At 42.7% G+C, this 18,522-nt stretch overlaps 2 protein-coding genes across 6 annotated transcripts in view; both read right to left on the bottom strand.

Annotated features, from left to right (window-relative positions):
* LOC124986722 (protocadherin gamma-C4) overlaps positions 1-18,522 on the bottom strand; it is a 171,932-nt gene that overhangs the window by 136,571 nt on the left and 16,839 nt on the right. The window contains exon 1 of one of the 5 annotated variants that reach the window (XM_047555359.1): positions 10,076-12,807. The exons of 2 other annotated variants lie outside the window; for them this stretch is intronic. In XM_047555359.1, the coding sequence (XP_047411315.1) occupies positions 10,076-12,493 (2,418 nt within the window). In that variant the 5' untranslated portion in view covers positions 12,494-12,807. Of the gene's footprint in view, positions 1-803; positions 3,375-5,099; positions 7,654-10,075; positions 12,808-18,522 lie in introns of those variants that run through there. 2 more of the 5 variants (XM_047555357.1, XM_047555356.1) reach the window with 2 other exon arrangements.
* Positions 14,218-17,308, bottom strand: LOC124986723 (protocadherin gamma-B1-like). The gene has a single exon (XM_047555377.1). The coding sequence runs from the start codon at positions 17,161-17,163 to the stop codon at positions 14,596-14,598; it is 2,568 nt and encodes an 855-aa protein (XP_047411333.1). The 5' UTR covers positions 17,164-17,308; the 3' UTR covers positions 14,218-14,595.

The raw sequence follows: 18,522 nt of genomic DNA, 5'->3' as shown, positions 1-18,522 counted from the left end.
TTACACATATTGAATGTAGCATTATCTCTTTTGAGACTATAACCTGTATCACAGAATGAAACACAATTCTAAAGTTTCTTCTCACTGATTTCTTTCCTCAACAAATAGGCAATAATTATATGGGTTAACCCAAACTTTTCTGATTTCACAATGCTACAGACATTATCATCACTGTAAGTTAATTCTACATTTCTGATTTTGTACAGGTTTCTGTACTTGTCCGCTGGTTTATGTGAGTACTGTAAATGATTTCCTTATGAAAACTTCAAGTATACTAAAATACAAATCCTGCAAGTATCTTTCCAAAACATGTTCACTAATGGTGTCTAGGCAAATATTCAAAAGAGTGCATATGTCTAACAACTTGAATTCACAGAACGACTCTTCTATTAACAGAATAGTTGTTCTGAACGAACAAAATCTTTGAGTAAAGGATTATGTTTACCATTTTAAGATATATACTTCACTTAAGTCTACTGTTATCAGATATTCCAAAATGAGTACAGATTGAGAAAACATAGCAAGTTCAAAACAATTGAAAACAAATGGAAAAACATCAATTATCAATCAAAATAAAGTTACTCTGCAATAAAGCAAATAAAGATTCACTAAATAATTAATTGATTTTTTTTTCTGTTTGGTGGTGCTGGGGATTGAACCCAGGGCCTTGTGCATGCTAGGCAAGCATTCCACCAACTGAGCTATATCCCCAGCCCTAATTAGCTGATTTTTAATGTGTCAGAAAACTGAGGAAACAAAGGAAGAAAATGCTCCAGTCATTCTTACCATAAGAAAGAACTAACCTTATCAATTCCTGGTTCTTCTTTGTTTGCATTTACCTTATCAGACACCAGAAGAGGTTCACTTTTCTCACAACTCTCTTCACTAATGAGAGTGTCCACGTAGTTGGGTTGGGGAAAGATCAGATGACTCTTTCGGGAGTCTGCAGTGAGGGAGATCTCATGGGAATAGGTCTGCAGGAAAGCCTGCATCCCATCCACGCCCACAATGTGGGAGGTGGGCATGCCAGTCAACCTGCCTCTGGAAACCTGGAGCAGGCGTGAGGAGTGCCAACGTCGTAGTCTAAGTGCCAGCATCACAATGACAAAGGCCAGGAAGACACAAGAGACTGCAGCCACTGCTACCACGAGGTAGAGTGTAAGATCTGAATCGTCAGAGTAGGAGGGGGGCTTGATGCTACCCAGATTGGCCAGAACATCGGGGATGCTGTCAGCCATAGCTATTGTGAGCGTGACAGTGGCTGAGAGAGGGGGCTGGCCATGGTCCTGAACAGCCACCAGGAGGTTCTGCTTGAGCGCGTCTCTATCCAGTAGCACCCGTGCTGTGCGCACCTCGCCATTGTGCAGCCCTACCGAGAAGAGCCCTGGTTCACTGGCCTTGAGCAGGCGGTAGGACAGCCATGCATTCTGACCAGAGTCCCTGTCCACTGCCACCACCTTGGTCACCAGGTATCCAGGCTCTGCAGAGCGGGGTGCCAGCTCCACACCAGTAGAACCATCAGTAGGAAGGGTGGGGTACAGGATCTCAGGGATGTTGTCATTCTGATCCAGCACAAACAAGTTCAGTGACACGTTGCTGCTGAGTGGAGGGTTCCCACTGTCACTGGCTTTCACCAGTAGTTGCAGGTCTCTTAACTGCTCATAGTCAAAGGAGCATAGTGCATACAGGACACCAGTGTCTGAGTTCATGGAGACATAAGAGGATAGAGGCACTCCCTCTAATGTATATTCTGCCAGTGAGTAAGTGATCCTAGAATTGTCACCACTGTCAGGGTCATGGGCTGTCACAGAGAAGATGGAGACGCCTCTGGGATTATTTTCTGGGATGGAAGTAGAGTAGGAGGTCTGAGAGAAGGTAGGTGGGTTGTCATTGATGTCTGCTACTTTCAGGGAGATTTGGTTTTCTGTAGACAGGGGTGGGGTTCCATGGTCAGTAACTGTTATTGTGATGTTATAATCTGAAGTCTCTTCTCTGTCCAGAGCTCTTGTTGTTAATAGGTGATAGTAATTATCAACTGACCTTTCTAATTTGAAAGGCAAGTTCCTTGGAATAGAACATGAAGTCTCACCATTCTCCCCAGAATCACCATCATGTATGCTAAACAGTGCAATTATGGTCCCAGGAAGACAATCTTCAGAAACAGAACTGCTGAAAGTAGTGAGTATCACTTCTGGGGCATTGTCATTCACATCCTGTACTGTGACCAGCACCTTAGCGCTAGCAAGAAGAGCACCCCCATCTTGAGCTACCACTTCCATGAGATAGAATCTGGATTCTTCATAGTCCAGCGATTGAATAGTTGTGATTTCCCCAAGAGAGGAATCAAGTTGGAAAGTCTTTGAAATTTTGTCTTCTTCATTGCGATAAGAGTAGGTCACTTTTCCATTGATTCCCTCATCTGCATCTGTGGCGGTTAGAGTGAGTAGCCGGGTTCCCACAGGTATGCTCTCTGGAACACTCACTCTGTATTCGGATTGGGTGAAGAGGGGCGCGTTATCATTTGCATCCAGGACTGTCACACGGATCCGCGTGGTGCTAGAGAGTACTGGGTCTCCGCCATCTAAGGCTGTGAGAAGGAGGTCGTGAGTAGCCTCTTTCTCGCGGTCCAGGGGCCGTTCCAACACCAACTCAGGGTAATTTTGCCCATCAGATCCGCTCTTCACGTCCAGGGAGAAGTGAAGATTGGTGCTGAGCTGGTAACTTTGGAGGGAGTTCACACCCACATCCGCATCTCGTGCGAAGGGAAGCACTAAGCGAGTTCCTACAGCTGCGTTTTCGTTAACTTTTACTTTTAATTCCTCATCCCGGAATCTCGGCAAGTTATCATTAATATCAATTATTTCCACTTCTACTCCATAAATTTTCATTTTATTCTCAACCAAGATGTTAAAATTAATCACACACCGCGCGCTCTGAGCGCAGAGCTCCTCCCGATCTATCCTTTCCCCTGTGACCAAGCTGCCGCTTCGCGGGTTCAGAGAGAAAAGCTGCGTCCTACCTCTGGAGACGATGCGGACTCCGCGCTCCGCCAGCTCCTGGGGTTGTAACCCCAGGTCCTTGGCGATATCGCCCACGAAGGAACCTTTCTCTAACTCCTCAGCCACCGAATAGCGGATCTGCCCGGATCCTGACTGGCACAGCATTCCCAGAAGCATGAAGGACAAAAGCAGGTCTCCGCAGCACCAGCGCCTGGGTAGATCCGCCATTGCTTTCTCTTCCCTCAATTTTTCTTAGACCGGGTTCAGCCTGCTCTTTCCTTATTTCTTTAAAACCGAGAACAGCATATTTTTTTGGCGGAATTGGAATGGGCGATTTTCTCCAGAAGCTTGCCTAGTCGTGTTTAGTATGGAAGCCGAGAGTCGGGTTGCTTCTGTGACGACTTCTTTCCCACTTTGGTGAACAGCGACGCTCAGAGTCCTAATCAGTTACTACACCGATTCTATTTTTATTTTCCATAAGTTTAGCTATATTTTTATTTCCAACAATTTTGTATATACTTAATGTATTGTTGACATTGTTTATATTTAATCAAGTTTCAATTATGAAATACTTTCACAACTTCCTAAGTCCAATTATTATATTCTTTTTTACTTTCTTAGAAGTTTTATTATATGTGCCATTGAACCTAGATCCTTTATTTACTTCTTACTCATATTGAATTTAATTAGGATACCTAAATTTTTACCTCTGTCAGTTTCAAGATTGCATCTTTTTTATATTAGCATACATTTAGGAAAGCCTTCCCATTTGTACATAAGAATGCCAAGGAGTCCAATCCAGTTCTTACAACTTCTCAAAAAGGCCTACTGATTTGAAAATTCTATTAGCTGTCACATGCAGAAAAGTATAAGTCTCTGTTACTTGTGAAGTCTTTGAGAAAGTTTCTAGATTTTTAATCTAAGGATATGGCAGCTGCAGCTGCACTGAGTTTGAGTTGGGTTAACTGCACATTAATTATATTTTCCTATTACCTTATTCAAATATGTATAGTTAGACATTTTACAGTGACAAACTTTTGGTAGAAATTAAGATAATGACTGTGGAGGACTGGGCTTTAGTTTATCATCTATATAGAAAAGTGTACCTAGATATTTACTGAGTAGAGGTTGAGTGTTTTCATGTTGAGACAGATATTTAGTGTTGTTACCTTTCCATGATAATAGATAAATAAAAACATTATGGCTGGAAAAATAGACATTTCAAAGAGTCAATCAAGTGAGAAAAGCAATTTTTACTTAATGATACCTTGATAGAAAAAAATTTTAAATGAAGATGTTCTACATCTATATTGTTAAAATTAAAAGCCATAAAGTTTTAAGTAATGTTTAGTAGAAATGACATAAACACAGGTTGCATAATTTTCTTCAATGGGCAATTTTTCTCAGGAACAGTTTATTGGAAAGGGAATGATTTCTCACATTTATTGAAATGCACTCTTAGTAACAGATACCTCAATCCTTGAACACTGTTCATCCTTTAAAAATACATCTGGGGTTTAAGGATGTAGCTCAGTGGTGGAGCATTTGCCTAACATATTGGCCCTGGGTTTGATCCCCAGCACTGAAAAAAAAATTCTGGGATCCCAGGACACTCAGCTTGCTGACATTTAAAGAGTGTTGATCTTCAAATCAGTGAACAATGTCTTACCTATGTTCTGTTGTTAGCAAGTCATTATCCTGGATAGCTCACCCCACTATTTCCACAAACTCTTAAGATGAATAATCTCTTAAGTCTGAAGTGTTATGAGTTCAAGAGGAAGTAAAGTTAAAATTTACCCTGCAGGTTAAAGGAATTGCTTAAATTCTCCACTGTAATCAACTTTCAGACAAAAGGAATATAAAGATAAGGAAGAAAAAGAGTATTTCTTGTGGTAAACCCTTATGGACAAATAAACTTCATACTTCAGAAAGAAAACCAATATTTAAGGTTTGGTTAGAAAAGATTAAGATAATTAAGGCAGAACATTAACCAAATCTGACTTACAAGACAATGAAATATGCAATGGAGTGTCCATCCCAGTTACATGTTTTTAAAAGAATATGGAGACCACAAGTGAAAATAAATAAATTAAAACTCACCTTTGAAATAGTATCTGAGACAAAGGGAACATCAGTGTGGACATGATTCATTTGTGGTACCCAAGAAGCATCTTCACAGAGGAGATCCTTAGGAGGAGCCATTTTTGGTGTCACATTGAGAAAATTAAACTCTGTTTTAGCTGATTGTGAGGCAACACACACATTATAAGAATAGGGCAATGTTCCCTCACTGTGACTGGGGAGAACCCCAGGTCCAGACTTGAAACTCAAGCCTGGTTCAAAGCAACCCCAGGCGGCAGAACTGAAGGAGTGTCTCAGGCGCAGGGCAATAGCTAGAATCACCGCCAGAAGGAACAGCACAGAAATCAAGGCCAAGGCCACCACCAGGTAAAACTGCAGCTCAGTCTGGGGGTCAGAGGGCAGAGGGTCGTCGCTGAGGTCTGGCAACACCTCTTGCAGGCTATCCGCGAAGATCAGGTGCAGCGTGGCGGTGGCCGAAAGGGGTGGCTGTCCACCGTCTCGTACAGCGACTAATAGGCGCTGGCGAGTCGCATCCCTGTCGCCCAAGGCACGCGCTGTGCGCACCTCGCCGGTGCGCAGCCCCAGGCTGAAGAGGCCGGGATCGCTGGCCTGCAGCACGTGGTAGGATAGCCAGGCATTGTGTCCCGAGTCAGCGTCCACCGCTACCACCTTGGTGACCAGGTAGCCGGGTTCCGCCGCTCGCGGCACAGTGTCGAAGAGCGCTGAACCATCGGGCGCCAGCGCGGGGTACAGCACCCGCGGGGCATTGTCGTTGCGGTCTCCCACCAACACTCGCAGACTGACGTTGGCGCTGAGCGCTGGTGAGCCGTGGTCGCGCGCCTGCAGCGTCAGCTGGAAGACGCGTAGCTGCTCGTGGTCGAAGGCTCTCTGGGCAAACACCACCCCACTATGTGCGCTCACCGACACATAGGACGACAGCACCTGAGGCTCCAGGTCGCTGGCCACGATGGAGTAGGAGACTTGGCCGTTGGGGCCCAAGTCGGGGTCATACGCACTGACCTGAGTGATGGAGGCACCTGGAGGGTTGTTCTCAGCTATATGGACGATGTAAGAAGCCTGTTGGAAAACCGGTGCATTGTCGTTGACATCCGAGATGTGCAGGGTGATTCTTATGGTGGAGGAGAGGGGTGGCTTTCCCCTGTCAATGGCTGTGATGGTGATGTTGTATTCTGGGATCTCCTCCCGGTCTAGAACCCTGTCTGTCAGTAGCTTGTAGTAGTTCTTCAAGGAAGGTTTCAATATAAACTCTTCATGTCCACGGATTTCGCAGTAAACTTCTCCATTTTTTCCTGAGTCTCTGTCTCTTGTTTTTATCAATGCGATCACTGTTCCTGGTGGTGAATCTTCTGGCAGGGGAGCAAATACTGAAGTCACAATCACTTCAGGTGCACAATCATTCTCATCGATAATTTCAACTTGGATACTACAATGGGATGCTAGATCTCCAGGATCTTTTGCTTCTATACTCAGAGTGTAACTGTTAGCAATTTCGAAATCCAAATTAGCCTTTGTTGTGATTTCTCCTGTTCTTTTGTCTAAGTTGAAAAAATGTTCCACTTGTTCATCCACATTATGAAAGGAATAGGTGACTTCTGCATTGACACCCTCATCCTGGTCAGTGGCAGTCACCCGAAGCACTGAGAAGCCTGGGGGAACGTTCTCCTGCAGGGTGACCCTGTACACATCCTGACTGAACACTGGAGGGTTATCATTGGCATCGGTGACTTGAATTTGGATCTGGGTGGTGCCACTTTGAGGTGGGTCCCCCCCATCCACAGCTGTTAGAACCAACTGATGAAAATTGTACTCCTCTCTGTCCAAAGAATGTTTCAAAATCAACTCAGGATATTTACGTCCATCTGGAGCCTGTTTCTCTGTGAGATCAAAGTATTCATTGTCATTAAGGTGATATCTTTGCAGTGAATTAGGACCAGCATCTGAGTCCAGAGCTGGGTCTAATGGAAATGTTGTACCTGGCTTAGTGGATTCTCCAATTTTTAAATCAATTTTACTCTGTTTGAATAACGGAGTGTTGTCATTTATATCCTGCACAATTACTGCTACATGGTAAATATTAAATGGATTTTCAGCGACAATATCAAAATCCAGAATACACTGAAGCTGCTTCCCGCAAATTTGCTCTCGGTCTATTCTGTCAGCCACAGATAAGTCCCCGTTCACTGGATTTACAGTGAAATACTCCTTTTCTGCGCTAATCCGCAGTTTCCGGGCTGGCAAATCCAGGACACTGAGTCCCAGATCCTTGGCGAGGTTTCCTACCACTGTGTTCTTATCCAGCTCTTCCGGAATCGGGTAGTGGATTTGGTCTGGGAGAGCCGGGCAGAACAAAGACAGCAAGAAGGGCAACAGTACCTGCAGCCACAGCCCCCGCCTGCTCCTCCCAGCGCTTGGCGTCATCGTCTGTCTCTGTCCGCTGCCCTGATTCTGTGCTGGTAGAAGGAACAAGCCCTCCTCTGGATGACAGAATCCCAGGTAGGGTCACTTTTCCTGCTTTTGTTTTCTGTATCTGAATTTGTACTGACCTCTTCTATGTGTGTGGTTTGAGCAGGAAGTTGTCCTCTGAGTCTCCCAAACGCGTCTTCCCATACTCTTTTCTTTTGACTTACAGCGACGCCCAGAGGTTTTCCCAGGGAACTGCACTAATGGCTTGTAAACGTTTGAAGTTTACTTCCCCTTTTCTTTTTTAAAATCATAGAGTATTTATTTGTATTTAAATAGATTGTATATTGATATTGTTCCAAATTCCGAAGATACATATTGCATATTTTTAATCTGGTCTCTGTATTGTGTAAAACATTTATTCTCAAGTGAAATAAGTGTTTTGTGGTGTCATGTGTATTCTTCCAGAGACATGTGTTATATAATGCAGATTTTAATAAATGTTATCCCCCTTTTACACAAATGCGAGCATACAACATACCATGCTTTTCACCTTGTTTACATATGCCTATTTATATTTATATATTTAAATACATATAGTGTGGGGGATTCAGCATATCTTAAAGATTATCTCATACCACTACAGAAAGAAGTTCCTCATTTCTTTCTTATAGCTATCTAGTTGTCCACCATGTGATATACAATAATTTTAAAATCAGAAATATTATTTTCTAAGAGAAACATAGTGCCCATTCAAACAAAAACATATTTCCCATTGATAGTAGGTTATAAATTATCTATGTTTTTTTTAGGCATTAAAACATGTACCTGTTTGATTCTGGAACATATTCTTAATGCCAACATCTGAATATATTTGATCCAGTTGTAGATAAACTGAGCGTTATGAAATTATATGTGAAATATTCACTTATTTCCTCTTTCTTCCCCTCAACTTAGCATATTACATCGTATCTCATTTGAACTTATTCATTTGCACCACAGCTTCCCATGAATACAAAACCATGTAGAAATTACAACTCTCCTTCTGAAATTGGGATGAGCCATAATCCATAATCTTGCTACAGCTTCCAGATATCGAAAAAGTACTATATTGCTCAGGCATGGGCATTCAGGAATTGTGAACAAACCTACAGAACTATATGAAATCAAAAGGAACAAAACTTATATATCTCTTACACACAAAACATTTTATCCTGTATCAGTTCATTTCGGTGCCACACAGTGATAGAACTATTTGAGAACTATTTGTAGGAATAGGGATGGATAGGGATGAAGTCAATTTACTAAGCATCATGAATTATACAAGTTCGGAATCCAAGTCACACAGTCTTTGTAAGAGGGTTAGCTGATGAAAAAAAAAGACTTCAAAAAGTTATGCTTTCCTTAGAAACCAAGGTGGGACTCAGCAGTGATGCTGTGATATGTAATTTAGAAGCTGTTAAAAACTCCTACAGGTCTGGTGGTATATGTAACTCAGTAGTTAAGCACTTGCCTAGCATGCTCAAGGCCCTGGGTTTCATACCCAGCACCACAAAAAAATGTTCTCTTGCAATTTACTTAAATATGAGTGAAACAGAATGGGCGATATTTTTGGTAATCATGGAATTGCACCAAAGGAATCACACAAATTCATTGCTGGTGTATCTCAGATCAGTAACAGCAAAATTTGAAATATACCATTTCCATTGAGATAATAACCTTATTAAAATTATTTCTAAAAGTTAAACATTTCCTCCATTATTATAAATTGTCACTGTCTGATTTAAATGAAAAACGAAAGAAAAGTAAGCCTCAAGTAAAGCATGGTAGAGTGTAAAATGAGGAAATTTTTAAAATATGTAGTCCACATTCAACATTAGCATCATGAGAAAGAATGCTATAAACATAAATGTATACAATTGCCTTCTATTTCACAAGTCTTATCTAACCTTTTAGCAATACATATGAGAAAGCAGCATTTAAAAGAATGAGTGGAGCTAGGCTCAGGCTCAGTGGTGCGTGCCAGCAGCTTGGGAGGCTGAGGCAGGAGGATGGAGAGTTCAAAGCCAGCCTCAGCAACTTAGGAAGGCACTTAGCAACTCAGTGAGACTCTGTTGCTAAATAAAATACAAAAAAAGACTAGTTATATGGCTCAGTGGTAAGTGCCCCTGAGTTCAATTCCTGGTATCAAAATAAATAAATAAATAAATACAGTGACTTATAGGCATAAAATTAAGACATTCCTACTAAAAGTACAACTGAATGAAGACTAAAGAAAATAATAAATGATCACCACTGGGGAGATAGCTTGTAATGTAGTGCTTGCCTAGCATATCCAAGGACCTGGATTCAATTCTCACCATTTCCAAAAAGAAAAGAAAAAGAAATGAATGAATAACTTCTTTTGTTTAGTATATGTTATTTATAATTATTATTCCTCCCCATTAAAGCAACAAAATATTAATAAAGAGGTGCTTTTATTTGGTATACTACACATCTTAACATAATTGGCGACATTTACAAAACTGTGCCTATGTTTTAGTATGGTAGGGTCTATTACAGGATTGACTCACCTGAGGATTGGGGTCTCCTTTAGTTTCAACTAAATCCTGAGATACCAGAAGAGGCTCATTTTTCTCACAGCTCTCCTGGCTGATGAGCGTGTCTGCATAGTTGGGCTGAGGGAAGATCAGGTGGCTCTTCCTGGAGTCTGCAGTGAGGGAGACCTCATGCGAATAGGTCTGCAGGAAAGCCTGCATCCCATCCATGCCTACAAATTGCGGGGCAGACATGCCAGTAAACCCACTACTTGCAGCATGAAGTAGACGAGTCATGTGCCAGCGTCGTAGCCTGAGTGCCAATAGCAAGATGACAAAGGCAAGGAAGACACAGGAGACAGCAGCCACTGCTACTACCAAGTAGAGGGTGAGGTCTGAATCATCAGAGTCGGTGGTCCTGATGCTGCCCAAATCTGCCAGGACATCAGGAATGCTGTCTGCCACAGCTATGGTGAGTGTGACAGTGGCTGAGAGAGGGGGCTGGCCATGGTCCTGGACAGCCACCACAAGACTCTGCTTCAGCACATCTCTATCCAGTAGGGCCCGTGCTGTGCGCACCTCACCGGTATGCAGTCCCACTGAGAAGAGTCCTGGCTCACTTGCCTTGAGCAGGCGGTAGGACAGCCAGGCATTCTGTCCTGAGTCTCTGTCCACTGCCACCACCTTGGTCACCAGATATCCAGACTCTGCAGAACGAGGTGTCAGCTCCACACCAGTAGAACCATCAGTGGGGAGGGTGGGATATAGGATTTCAGGGATGTTGTCATTCTGATCCAGCACAAACAGGCTCAGGGATGCATTGCTGCTGAGTGGAGGGTTCCCACTGTCCCTGGCTGTCACCAGTAGCTTCAAATGTTGGAGCTGCTCATAATCAAATGAGCACAGTGCATACAGAACACCAGTGTTAGAGTTGATGGAGACATAGGAAGACAAAGGTGTCCCCTGGACAGTGTCCTCTGTCAGAGAGTAGGTGACTTGGGCATTCTCACCACTATCAGGGTCCTGGGCTGTCATGGATAAGATGGAGGCTCCTCTGGGGTTGTTTTCCAGAATGTAGGCAGAATAGGATGCATGAGTGAAGGTGGGTGGATTATCATTGATGTCTACCACCTGCAGTGAGATATAAGTCTCTGTAGACAGAGGTGGAGTTCCATGGTCAGTGGCAGTTACTGTGATGTTATATTCTGAAACTTCTTCCCTGTCTAGAGTTCTGTGTATCAAGAGTCGATGATAATTTCCATAGGTCTTTTCAAGCCTGAATGGCAGATTATCCAGAATAGAACAAGTGACGAGTCCATTCTCCCCTGAGTCACTATCATGCACATTGAAAAGTGCAATTACTGTACCTAGAGAAGAGGATTCTTGGATTGAGCTGGTGAGAGAGGTAATTGTGACTTCTGGAGCATTGTCATTTACATCCAGAACCGTCACCAGTACCTTACTTCTGGCTCGGAGACCAGGTCCATCATGAGCTTCTACATCTATGTTATAAAATTCAGAGTCCTCATAATCTAGATCCCCCAATATTGTTATGTCTCCAGTTAGAGAATTCAACTGGAATAGCTGGGATATTTTGTCTCTCACTTTTCGGAAAGAATAAGTTATTTCTCCGTTGGTTCCTTCATCAGGATCAGTGGCTTTTATGGTGAGTAGCCGGGTGCCCATAGGCAAGTTCTCCTGAACACTTATGTGGTACTCTGGCTGAGTGAATACAGGAGCATTATCATTGGTGTCCAGAAGTGTTACCTGAATCTTGGTACTGCCAGAACGAACTGGGTCACCTCCATCAAAGGCAGTGAGGACCAGGTGATGAATCGCCTCTTCTTCTCGATCTAGGGCGCGCTCCAGCACCAACTCCGGATATTTTATTCCATCTGCCCCGCTTTGCACATCCAGCGAGAAGTGAACATTTGAGCTGAGCTGGTAACCTTGCAGAGAATTTACCCCTACATCCGGATCAAAAGCTTCAGGCAGAGGAAATCGTGTTCCAGGGCTTTCACTTTCAGCAACTTTTATTTCCCTCTGCTCTATTCCAAAGGTGGGTGAGTTATCATTAACATCGATTATTTCCACCTCTATTCCAAAAATCTTCACTTTGTCCTCTAGGAAAATTTCCAGGTTTGCTAGGCACTTTGGAGATCTGTCACAGAGCTCCTCCCGGTCTATCCTGCCAGCGGTGACCAAGCTGCCGCTTCTCGGGTTCAGAGCAAAGAGCTGTGTTTTACCTCTGGAGACGATGCGGACTCCGCGCTCCGTGAGCTTCCGGGGCTCCAGCCCCAGGTCCTTGGCAATGTTGCCCACTGCAGAGCCTTTCTCCAGCTCCTCAGGCACGGAATAGCGGATCTGTTCCGCCTGTATTTCCCACAGGGCCCCCAGGAGAATGCAGATACAGATCAGTCCGCTGAAGTCTGGTGAATAAAGATTAGCCGCCATTACAGCCCTTCTCCGGAATAGCCTGGGCTTGGGTGTTCTCTCTGTGGAGGCCCGAGGAGTCCTACGATCTGTTGGTTCTAAGATAATGTACCTTCATCACTGGATGCTGGAGCTCTCGGGGGTCCAGTCTGAAGCTTTCCTAAAGCCTCAGAACCAGTTCTTTGTGCTGCGGAAATCTTGTTCGAATTCAATTTCTGATCCTTTTCCCCCCCGATTGGTGAACAGCGACACTCAGAGTCCTAACCTGTTATTGCAATTTATTCTAGATAATAAAGTACCCACTTTTCTATACCTTTTCCATTCCTAATCTTATTTCTCCCAGGGAGAATAAAAGCCAAATTCTTGTTGTTTAATTTGCAATGAAAATCCAGGAATGACCCAAAGCTTCCTCTACAATAAACTTTATTATAAAGTTATTAATTTTCTTAGAGAAATAATGTGGTGAATTTGGGGGCAAAGAACGCTTTAACCTCTTTTCAGTTTTTGCATTCTTCATCCCCATAGCCCATTTTCAGTACAGTGTATTGTGTGACGGACACGTTAATTCCTCCCATGAACGAGGGTGAATTTGAAAAATGGAGGAAAACTATGGATGAAAAGACAGTGGCCATAGAACTTGGAGATCCAGCTCTAGTCCCTAACTATGCAGAACCAAGTTTCCTCATTTGAGTTCAACCTTTCAAACCTGGGGCAAATTTTCAATTCCATTACAAGAAAATTCCTGTTGTTCAGGAGACAGTCTTATTGCTGTGCAAAGGGGCTGGTCAAAAATGATTCTATGTTTTGAAATAGAATTTGCTTGTAATTTTGTATACAGGACCTTCTAGGCCGCACGTATACCTCTTACTGTGTTGTTCACAGCAGTGTACTCAACCTTCATAACAGCAACTTGCATATATAGTGGGCATGCAACAAATATTTTTCAATGTTTAGTGAATGAACTTCCCATGAAAATGTAAAGCCTCATATAAGTGGTAAGTAACTCTGATGTTAGAAAAAAAATTCGGGATAAAAAGAAAAGTTAAACTGCACTGTAAAGAACAGATAATATTTCAGTGCCTTTTTTTTTCATATAAGACACCAGTGATCTTATTTTATCATTACAAATGGTATTATTTGACCATTATTTCTAAGTTTCCTATAGCCTTGATTTTAAAAATAACCAGTAAAGGTAATATTTTAGTAGTTACATATGAATTACTATTGCATGTTTCATAGCTTTACTAAGTAACTTGAGATAAAATAGGAAGTCACCAGTTCTTGAGATGATTCCTCATTTCACAATTAGCACATAAAAAAGACTCAAATTGGGGAGGGCATTTGGAGATGTAGCTCTGTGGTTGAGCACTTGCCTAGAATGAATGGAATTCTGGGTTTGATCCCCAGCACCAGAAAAAAAGAGGAATGACTTATATTGTAATGAGACACAAAAGTCTACTTACTATACAGAATCCTAAAGTCTTCAAACTTTGAGAGAGTACATTAAAGGTATTTTCGCAGTCCTTAAATTGATGGGGAGTATGAGATTAAAATGATATGTTTTGGAAATAAATTTGGTGATATGCATAAAAATCTCTAAATGCTTGTTTATTTGACTCAATTCTCAGAAATAGTAAAGGAATAATAAGACATAGAGAAAATGCTTTATAAATAAAAATGTTAATCTCATTTCCTCTTATAATAATAATAAGGTAGAAACAGCATAAAAGTAAGAAAGTTAAGAATATTATGAAATATCCTTAAGTGAAAGTGTTAGTGAGAATAATATTGATCCAAAGTTAGTGATTCAAATGTGACAGTCTTTGCTACTTGAGATAATATAAGTGCTAAGAAGCTTAATTATTGGAAGGCTGCATTAAACAAATATGTTTCAGCAAAAAGGTAAACAACTAGAATGTGGCTGATGAAAATAAACGTGAGCTTTAATTTGGGCAGAAAGATGCTGTGGACACATTAATAAAGGGTTAAGTATAAACTTAAAAATAGTTTCACACATCAACTAAGAAAGGGCATTGCTATTACTAAGGGTGTTGATGTCTAGGAAACAGCTCCCTAGCAAGAATTGCCAACTGTAGAGAAATGCCAAAAGTAAAGACTGAAAATTAGTACTCAGGTAATTTTGATTGAGCAATCAAAGAACTCATCTCCACCTTTCCACCTATTCCTTGCCTCACATTCTGCAGACAACCTTCCTTTAAGAACCATGAAAATTGGCCAAAATTAATTATGCACAATTGAGAAGTGACTACAATACATAAAATGTAAATAGGTTTATGAAAACTTACGTGTGAGGAAAAAGAAGAATCGCAAGAGAGTTTAAGATCTTCATTATTGGCACAATCAGCTACAGAAGGGTCATCACACAGGAGATCCTGAGGGGGAGCCGCTTCAGGGGTTATGTTGAGAAAATTAAACTCTGTCTTTGCAGAATGTGAGGCAACGCATAGATTGTAGGAATAGGGCATAGTCCCCTCGCCATAGTTGAAGGGACCCACAGGTTCAGACTTGGAACTGAGACCAGACTGAAAGCAACCCCAGGCGGCAGAACTGAAGGAGTGTCTCAGGCGCAGGGCAATAGCTAGAATCACCGCCAGAAGGAACAGCACAGAAATCAAGGTCAAGGCCACCACCAGGTAAAACTGCAGCTCAGTCTGGGGGTCAGTGGGCAGAGGGTCGTCGCTGAGGTCTGGCAACACCTCTTGCAGGCTATCCGCGAAGATCAGGTGCAGTGTGGCGGTGGCCGAAAGGGGTGGCTGTCCACCGTCTCGCACAGCAACTAGTAGGCGCTGGCGAGTCGCATCCCTGTCGCCCAAGGCACGCGCTGTGCGCACCTCGCCGGTGCGCAGCCCCAGGCTGAAGAGGCCGGGATCGCTGGCCTGCAGCACGTGGTAGGATAGCCAGGCATTGTGTCCTGAGTCAGCGTCCACCGCTACCACCTTGGTGACCAGGTAGCCGGGTTCCGCCGCTCGCGGCACAGTGTCGAAGAGCGCTGAACCATCGGGCGCCAGCGCGGGGTACAGCACCCGCGGGGCATTGTCGTTGCGGTCTCCCACCAACACTCGCAGACTGACGTTGGCGCTGAGCGCTGGTGAGCCGTGGTCGCGCGCCTGCAGCGTCAGCTGGAAGACGCGTAGCTGCTCGTGGTCGAAGGCTCTCTGGGCAAACACCACCCCACTGTGTGCACTCACCGACACATAGGACGACAGCACCTGAGGCTCCAGGTCGCTGGCCACGATGGAGTAGGAGACTTGGCCGTTGGGGCCCAAGTCGGGGTCATACGCACTGACCTGAGTGATGGAGGCACCTGGAGGGTTGTTCTCAGCTACATGAACGGTGTAAGAAGCCTGTTGGAAAACCGGTGCATTGTCGTTGATGTCAGTAATGTAGAGGGTGATGCTTGCTGTGGAGAAAAGGGGTGGCTTTCCCCTGTCGGTGGCAGTGATAGTAACGTTGTACTCTGCAATCTGTTCCCGGTTTAGGGCCCTGTCAATCACCAGCTTGTAATAATTCTTGGAAGTCGATTCTAATTTAAAGGGAACCTCTTCCTGAATATAGCAGGTCACCAGACCATTTTGCCCAGAATCCTGATCTCGCACTTTAATGAGGGCTATTACGGTTCCAAGGTTTGAGTCCTCTGGAATTTGGTTAGAAAAGGACACGAATGTCACCTCTGGGGCATTGTCATTTTCATCAACAACTTCAATCTGAACATTACAGTGAGCTGTGTGTACCCCTCCATCCTTGGCTTCCACACCCAGCACATATCTATTCCTTTCTTCAAAGTCCAAAGTGCCAGTAGTTGTGATAACGCCAGTATTTGGATTGAGATGGAAAATGAGGCTACTACTTGTGGGGGCATTGAGGAAAGCATAGGTGATCTCTGCATTAATGCCTTCATCCTGGTCTGTGGCCATCACCCGAAGCACAGAGGTTCCCTGGGGCATGTTTTCTTTGAGACTAACTCTGTATATATCCTGGCTGAACACTGGAGCATTATCATTGGCGTCAGTGACTTTGATCCTGATGTGGGTGGTACTACTTAGAGGTGGTTCCCCACCATCGATGGCGGTTAGGATTAAGTGATGGGAACTCTGATGTTCCCTGTCTAGAGGTTTTTCCAGCAGTAATTCTGGGTATTTACTTTCATCTGGGCTTTCCTTTGTCAACAGAGAGAAGTGTTCATTGGGGCTGATAGTATATATCTTCAGTGAGTTACTTGCTACATCTGCATCTTGTGCAGAATCCAGAGGGAATTTTACCCCTGGTAATGCTGACTCACAGATTTCTAATTCAATCTCTTTTGCAATGAAATGTGGTGCGTTATCATTAATATCTCGGATTGCAACAATCACGTGGAAAATATTCATTGGGTTCTCAGTGACCAATTCAAATTCCAGTGCACACTCAGATTTTCTCCCGCAAATCTTCTCTCGATCTATCCTGCCGCTCACTAACAAGTCCCCACTCTCCGCACTAACATTGAAATAATCCTCTGCACTAATTCGCAGTTTTCGAGCTGGCAACTCCTGGACACTGAGCCCCAGATCTTTGGCAAGGTTCCCCACCAGAGAGTCCTTGGCCAGCTCCTCTGGAATTGAGTATTGAATGGGCTGGGAGATGGCCCCATAGAACAAAGACAGGAAGAAGGGAAACAGTACCTGACTTTGCATTGTAACAGCTTCTCTGACGCTCTTCTGCTTTTCTTGATCTCTCCAGGAAGCTTCTTTTCAAGGTTTCTCTGGGATATTTTTTTTTGAAAATCAATGACAGTACCCTAGACTTTTGTGATTCCAAGGTAAGACTATTTACTGGACTCTTGAGGTGCACTGGAGCAGCCAGCAACTGCTTTCTGATATATGCCGAAAAACAGGAAAGCACTGGCTTGACTCTCCTGCAGAAATGAGAACTGTTCTCTTCCCTTTGGTCGACAGCGGCGCCTGGAGGTTGTTTTGAATAACTGCGTATTACCCAGCTATTTATCCTCAGTGCAAACTTTTTTTCCTATATGCCTTGTCTTTTAATTTGCTTGAAAGAACCAAATATTCATATTTTCCTTTAAATTTGATATTTTCTTGTTTGTCATCATCTCACAAATATCTTCATTGTTTTGCAGTCTTCTTTTTTCACTTCACAAGGCATAAATCATTTTTTCCAATTTTGGGGGCAAATATATCTTCAGTGATTTTACTGTATGGTATTTATGAACTCAGACATGACTGGTGTTTCAAAAAATGTGAATGGATTTAATCTGCATTTTTAGTGGACTATGATCCTTTCCTTTCTTCAAATTCATAGGAATAACTTCCATTATTTAGTATTTTAATTTCTCCATATATATTTCATCAGTCCACTAACACTTTTCAAAGATACAGTCTGTGTAAAAGAGGGAGTTAAAGGTCCTAGAATTATTTTAATGTATTGCTCTTCTTTATAAAATATAATATGTCTAGTTAAGTAGACAAAAGTCTGATATTTTATTAAAGGGACCAATTTAGTATTTGGGCACATACATGCTTTTATAATGATCAATATTGTATAAGCCATATTTGTTTTTATGAAACCATCTATATGAATGCATGTGCAATACTCTGCAACTGCAATTCTCAGCTTATCAGTTTATACCATTAATGAATATAATGGTAATTCCTGGAGAGATACTGAGGATTCTTAGACACTCTATTTTATAATTTATCCCGGTCCTGCATAATTTAGAGAAGCAAATCCCTTTATTTCAAATACATTATCCACTTAGATGCTGCTATAGTTTAAACATGTTCCCCAAATTTTATGTGTTGGAAATGTAATTCCCAATTTGTTAACTGTATTTGGAGGTTGGACCTCTGAGTGGTAATTGAGTCATGAATTAATCTATGAATGTATTAATAGGTTATTACATGAGTGACTTTATGAAAAAAGCAGCCACCTCTGACTCTGTCTTGTGAAGTGATGTTCTCCATATCATTACCCTATAAAAAGACCCTCATCAGATGCTAAGCAGATGATGGAACCATTCCCTGGGACATCCCAGA

Source organism: Sciurus carolinensis, chromosome 6 (genome assembly GCF_902686445.1).
Source record: "Sciurus carolinensis chromosome 6, mSciCar1.2, whole genome shotgun sequence".
In the NCBI taxonomy this organism is placed as follows: domain Eukaryota; kingdom Metazoa; phylum Chordata; class Mammalia; order Rodentia; family Sciuridae; genus Sciurus; species Sciurus carolinensis.
The sequence above is the reverse complement of the archived record's forward strand: the minus strand, read 5'-3'. Positions and strand labels throughout refer to the sequence as shown.

Excerpts from the sequence above, each read along its gene's own strand:
- LOC124986723 (XM_047555377.1), bottom strand. The coding sequence starts at position 17,163 with ATGCAAAGTCAGGTACTGTTTCCCTTCTTCCTGTCTTTGTTCTATGGG.